The 6,597-nt window shown below is 38.9% G+C and overlaps 1 protein-coding gene and 1 long non-coding RNA gene across 2 annotated transcripts in view; one reads left to right on the forward strand and one right to left on the reverse strand.

Moving 5' to 3' along the window:
• LOC103518223 (pleckstrin homology domain-containing family M member 1) overlaps positions 1-3,010 on the reverse strand; it is a 7,416-nt gene extending 4,406 nt beyond the window's left edge. Inside the window, exons 1-2 of the mRNA XM_026830097.1 lie at positions 2,337-3,010; positions 2,079-2,294 (exon numbers count right to left, since the gene is read on the reverse strand). Coding sequence (XP_026685898.1) covers positions 2,079-2,294; positions 2,337-2,975 — 855 coding nt within the window. The 5' untranslated portion in view covers positions 2,976-3,010. The remainder of the gene's footprint in view (positions 1-2,078; positions 2,295-2,336) is intronic.
• Positions 1,376-1,834, forward strand: LOC113471162. The gene is made up of 2 exons (XR_003393966.1): positions 1,376-1,461; positions 1,536-1,834. It is a non-coding gene; the product is annotated as an uncharacterized LOC113471162 (long non-coding RNA).
• Positions 3,011-6,597: the final 3,587 nt, after the last annotated feature.

Raw genomic sequence — 6,597 nt, forward strand, 5'->3', positions numbered from 1 at the left:
GGAAGGAGCGGAGGGAGGAAGAAGGGGAGGGGGGAGGAAGGGAGAGAAAGAGAGAGCAACAGCAGCCTCACATTTTCTGCCTATACAATATAGTCGCTGGCATTTACCTACCTTTTTTACAATCTCCCCCCCCCCTCGCTCTTTCTCTACGTATTCCTTCTTCCTTCCTCTTTTTTTTTCATTTATCTTCATTTCATCTGTCTTGTCCCTCGTTCTTAATCTCTCTCTTCCCTCTTTATTCCTTTTTCTCTCTCTCTCTCTCTCTCTCTCCCACATTTATTTTCTGTCTCTTGAATTGCTATTTACTCATCTTCTTATAAACTTTGACTGCAAAGAGAGAGAGAGAGAGAGACAGGAAGAGAGAGGGAGGGAGGGAGAGGGTGGTACCTGGTGACGTGCTTTGATTTGACTCAATAGCTCCTCTGTGAAGTGAAACAAAAAGGGGAATATTAATATCAGGATTGGATCAACTGGAGATTTGACAAAGACATAAAAGGGGTACTACAGAAACAGCATTAAACAGAAAGAAAGGAACTAACCAAAAATTCTTTATGGAAAACTTGAAGATCTCTACAGTGATGTTAATCTTTTATAAGAAAGAAACTACTTACTGAACAGAACATTAGTATAATCCTAGTTGAATAATTGAAGATTTTCAAGTCACTAATTTATTTCAGCATACCTACCTACTTAAGTACCTATTATAAAAAAAAAGTCAAATCGTTCTAGTTTCCCCATCCCATGATGCTGAAACAGTCTGTCCCTAGCAATACATTTTAGGTACCTATTTCATACAGCTTCCCACCGTTGTTAGATTTAGATCCCAAGTACATTACCTATGTTGAATCCTTTTTCAATGTCTTCAATTGTATCACCATTGTTTTGATTGTATTTGTTTAGCAAAGTATCAAAGCTCTCTCCATCTCCACTATTCAGTTTAGGGGCATTATCCTTTTTAGTTTCACTGTTTCCTTGTTGATGATTTGGTTCTACAGTGATTTCATTTTCAATAGGAATATTGGCACCTATCTGAGCTTCATCAGGTCTATTTGTGTTTGTTTCATCTTGAGTGTCTTTGGTTATACAAGTTGTTGGGTCATTTTGTTCACTTGCTAGGGTTTCAGATGTATTGAATGTTTTCTCATTGCTAGTATCAGTTCTGATTTTACTACTAGATGGTGGAGTTCCAAGGATAAGTTTCATGGCTGCATCCTCATCAATATCTTGAGTAGAGACAGGCATGGATCCAAATGATGACAGGGAGAGCCTGGAGCCGAGTGACTCCTCTATGTCATCCTTGATTGTCTTCACAACATCCATGCCTGATGATATTGGAGCAGCCTTCATTGGAGGAGACCATATCCCTGACAATATGCAATAGTATAATATAGTAGCCAAGTCACAGGTTAGGGATTACCCTAGAAAAAAGGCAAATAATATCTCACTGGGCAAAATGTATAGGTTTTCTATACTTCAGATCAAAAGTGAAAATTTCATGTAGGTAATTGCACTTTTGCTGTAGGCAAAATGTATAGGTTTTCTATACTTCAGATCAAAAGTGAAAATTTCATGTAGGTAATTGCACTTTTGCTGTGGATAAAAAGATATCTTCTTTATTCTGTTAAGGTAGAACTGAAAAATTCCCTTTACACCTCACTAAGAAGCCAGTTGCAATATAATTCCAACCAAGAAGAATGTGTAAACATTATTCTATAACCCTATAGGCATAGGCGGTACCAGTGGTACGCGTACCACCGGTTGAGAACCTCTGCTATAGGCTACAAAGATGAGCTACTTTTTTTTTGTCATAATTTTTGATATCTCAAATGATCCCTGTAAACTTACAGTAGGCATCACTCCCCTGAACAATTTTCCTCCACTTGAAAAAGTACCGCCTCCCCTGTACTTACACTTTAAGCTAGTGAAATTTAATGCTCTGTATTATGTATTTTTACCGTCTTTACTATTCCTAAGTAATGTATAGCACGGCACCGTCCAATGTCATTTGTTATCAAATTAAACTTGCTAATGTTGCTGATGATTTCTTGGTGTGAGAATATCAACACACCCTGCAGTAGATTGATTGCAATGTCCAACTTTTCCATGTCTCGGAGCAGTGCTGTCTTCTTGTACATGGATGACAATGAGTTTGACTCACTGCTCATCATACTGAGGTAGCTCACCAGCAAACTATCATTGATTGCTAACCGTAGCCATGCACGGCACCGTCCAATGTCATTTGTTATCAAATTAAACTTGCTAATGTTGCTGATGATTTCTTGGTGTGAGAATATCAACACATGACAATATGAGAGCATCATCTGACCAGATATTTAGGAGACTAGAATTGACGGCCAGGTCAAACTCATATGGGAGAATACCCTGCAGTAGGACAATATGAGAGCATCATCTGACCAGATATTTAGGAGACTAGAATTGACGGCCAGGTCAAACTCATATGGGAGAATACCCTGCAGTAGATTGATTGCAATGTCCAACTTTTCCATGTCTCGGAGCAGTGCTGTCTTCTTGTACATGGATGACAATGAGTTTGACTCACTGCTCATCATACTGAGGTAGCTCACCAGCAAACTATCATTGATTGCTAACCGTAGCCATGCACGGCACCGTCCAATGTCATTTGTTATCAAATTAAACTTGCTAATGTTGCTGATGATTTCTTGGTGTGAGAATATCAACACAACAGACCAGAAGTTACACTCGGGTTTCTTAATAATATCACTTGTCAAGGCAGACATTTTAGTCAGGATGGTTTCTCTCAGGCCATGTAGGAATAATGCCTCCAGTGTCGTACACAGAGCATTTGTAACTTCATTTGTGGTTTGTTTGCCCTGACTATGTGGCGGGTAAGTTTGTATCTCTTTGATATTGTTGTTGAGCTCATACATGATAGCATTCTTGAAGTGAGAATCTTGTTGTTTGGATGACACCATTGATCGGAATAATGATGTCATGGTGAGAATGGTTCATCCTCTAGTACAAAACAGAGTGGTAATACGATTTTTTCCCAAACGACAAGTGGGAACGTTGCGGTCATGGTTCCAATACATATGTAGCTTGTAGGGTTGTAGGCCTTGTAGCCTAACACCCGACTGACACAAAATCTACCTCGATTATCTTGCCTTTTCTGACGAAATTCCTGTGTGCGGGGTCCAGTATGTAGGACTCCCAAATGTTTTGTAGGTAATTTAATTTATATGAGTGTGTTTAATTACACACGATACGATTTTTTCCCGAACGACAAGTGGGAAGGTTGCGGTCATGGTTCCAATACATAGCTTGTAGGCCTTGTAGCCCAACACCCGACTGACACAAAATATACCTCGATTATCTTGCCTTTTCTGACGAAATTCCTGTGTGCGGGGTCCAGTATGTAGGACTATTGCATCCCAAAATAGGACTGAAAAGTCCCCTTACCCCGGCAGTCTAAACAGGGTCTCGTATATTTGATTAGAAAAGTGGCTTAGGTGTTCGAAGTATCACCTACCTTGTGAATGGACTTCTACCGTACATTCTATTTGGTTAGGTTGGTCTACTGTATCACTCAAACTAGCTCCACTCTTTAAGGTTTCATTTACAGGTCCATTACCAATTGCGACAATATCATCTGCACTGTCATTTGTACTCACATGTGAATTCACAGCTTCGTTTTTGGCGTTAGGACCATTTCTAATATCACTTTTTGTTTCTATTCTATCACTGTTATTTTCTATAAAGGTTTCATTTACTGGTCCATTACCAATTGCAGCAATAGCATCCCTACTGTCATTTGTCACATGTGAATTCACAGGTTCGTTTTTGGCGTTAGGACCATTTCTAATATCACTATTTGTTTCTATTCTATCACTGTTACTTTCTATGTCCCTTTGAATACTGGCATTTTCTATGTCTCTTTGAATACTGGCAATCTTGCTGGTAGCACCGTTACTATCACTTTTCGTATTTTTTATACCTAAATTTCCACTAGTGTTATCCCTATTGCTGTCTTGTGTGTCGGTATCTCTGGTTTTACTATCATCATCCTTGCTAATAGTGTCAATATTGTTTTCCTTGCTATCCCTACTGTTTCCTACATCATCCCTACCACCATCACCATTATCATTCTCACAAGGGATCGCATCTTCACTTTCCTCACAGCCATCCTGCCCATTGGTAGTGTTATCCCTATTGCTGTCTTGTGTGTCGGTATCTCTGGTTTTACAATCATCATCCCTGCTAATAGTGTCAATATTGTTTTCCTTGCTTTCCCTACTATTTCCTACATCATCCCTACCACCATCACCATTATCATTCTCACAAGGGATCGCATCTTCACTTTCCTCACAGCCATCCTGCCCATTGGTCTCCAAAGTCGACGCGTTCTGCCGCTTCCTTATCCTCACACACTTGGGGCACTCCCCCTTGTAGCACACCTTGTGGAACGTCGCGCGACATTCACGACAAGTGTGCGTCCGCTCAGCGGGAATCGAACCTGCGGCCTAGCGCTTACAAGGCAGACGCACTACCAACTGAGCTAACTAGGCTGGCTAAAGGTTCGTTTTTGAAACGGCTGGCTTTCTCCTATCCTGTCTTCCTTCTCTTCGCTGTCGGGGCGGTAAAACCTTAGCAGTTACAGTTCCTTCAATTTCGGAAGAACCCTAAATCTGGCCCTGAGGTACAGTGATAGGTCTGTAGGTTATTATTTGACTATTTTTAAGTAGGTAGGTATTATTATGCCATTCTACCTTAGGTATTTTCTTTTCATGTGGATCATAATGGACAAAGCACCTTACCTACTATCATACTATTTTTTGTGCATCATAAAATTTTAGACCGATTATTTCCATTCACTCCACTAATACACTGGATTTACGAGTGTAATCTAAGTTTTCACCTATCAGTCAAGACATGAAAAGAACCTGTCGCGACTTTCATGAATGACATACGAGAGATTGTCATGAATGACATACAGACTATCTGAAATACATACCTACAGACTGTCTGAATGACAATTTTTCTGATTAGACAATGCGCAATGATCAAAGTATTTCACTTTACCTACCTGGGTTTTTTTTTAATTTTTACTTTTTTTTTTTTTGAGCCAACCTTTACTTACTTGTACTTTAAGGTCTTTGGGAGGGTAGAGCATGAGTTGTAAGCGCTAGGTCGCGGGTTCAATACCTGCCCAAGGCGAACTTTATTCTAAATTGTAAAGGTTCGTTTTTGAAACGGCTGGCTTTCTCCTATCCTGTCTTGCTTCTCTTCGCTGTCGGGGCGGTAAAACCTTAGCAGTTACAGTTCCTTCAATTTCGGGAGAAGGAACCCTAAATCCGGCCCTGAGGTACAGTGATAGGTCTGTAGGTTATTATTTGACTATTTTTAAGTAGGTAGGTATTATTATGCCATTCTACCTTAGGTATTTTCTTTTCATGTGGATCATAATGGACAAAGCAACTTATACCTACTACTTATACCTACCTATCATACTATTTTTTGTGCATCATAAAATTTTAGACCGATTATTTTTCCATTCATTCCACTAATACACTGGATTAACGAGTGTAATCTAAGTTTTCACCTATCAGTCAAGACATGAAAAGAACCTGTCACGACTTTCATGAATGACATACGAGAGATTGGCATGAATGACATACAGACTATCTGAATGACATTATGACATACCTACAGACTGTCTGAATGACAATGACAATAGTGTCAGTCAAAAAATAAAAGACACCTAAAATATTCAGTACCTAATAATAAATTAATAATAGGAGTATTATAATTTGGTAGGTATGTCAGATTGTGGCCAGATAAGTATTATTAATTATAATAATAATTATAATTATTATTATTACGAATCGAACCCGCGACCTAGCGCTTACAAGGCTCGCAATAGGAAAAGGTTTCATTTGTACCTATAGGTACCGTAACCTGGGGCTAGATTACTCCATGGAGATAACTTTACTCCAAAACACAGTCTAAGATTCGTCGAAATATAACAGACAAATGGAAAAAGCCATTTGAACGGGGCCTAGTTCATTAAACAGCTGATTCTGTTTTGAATATATTGGCGGCATTTTTCAAATTGTTTTGTTATTGAAAAAATTGTGTTTTCTATCATTTGTGAAGCAACCTCTGAGATGACAATTTGACTGTACTTTTTATCGTAGAAAATTTGTACTGTTGAGGAAAACCCAATGTGTTAAAGGTAAGAAACTATACATTTTTGGAATTGTTGTTGAGTTCTTATTCTAATTTTGTTCAGTTTTTTGTTGTATCCCTTTTCGTTTTCTTTTTATTCATCAAAATGCTCTTTATTCTGTTAAGGTAGAACTGAAAAATTCCCATTACACCTCACTAAGAAGCCAGTTGCAATATAATTCCAACCAAGAAGAATGACATTATTCTATGACCCTATAGGTGGTACCAGTGGTACGCGTACCACCGGTTGAGAACCTCTGCTATAGGCTACAAAGATGAGCTACTTTTTTTTGTCATAATTTTTGATATCCCAAATGATCCCTGTAAACTTACAGTGGGCATCACTCCCCTGAACAATTTTCCTCCACTTCAAAAAGTTCCACCTCCCCTGTA

Source organism: Diaphorina citri, unplaced genomic scaffold (genome assembly GCF_000475195.1).
Source record: "Diaphorina citri unplaced genomic scaffold, Diaci psyllid genome assembly version 1.1 scaffold2123, whole genome shotgun sequence".
Lineage (NCBI taxonomy): Eukaryota > Metazoa > Arthropoda > Insecta > Hemiptera > Psyllidae > Diaphorina > Diaphorina citri.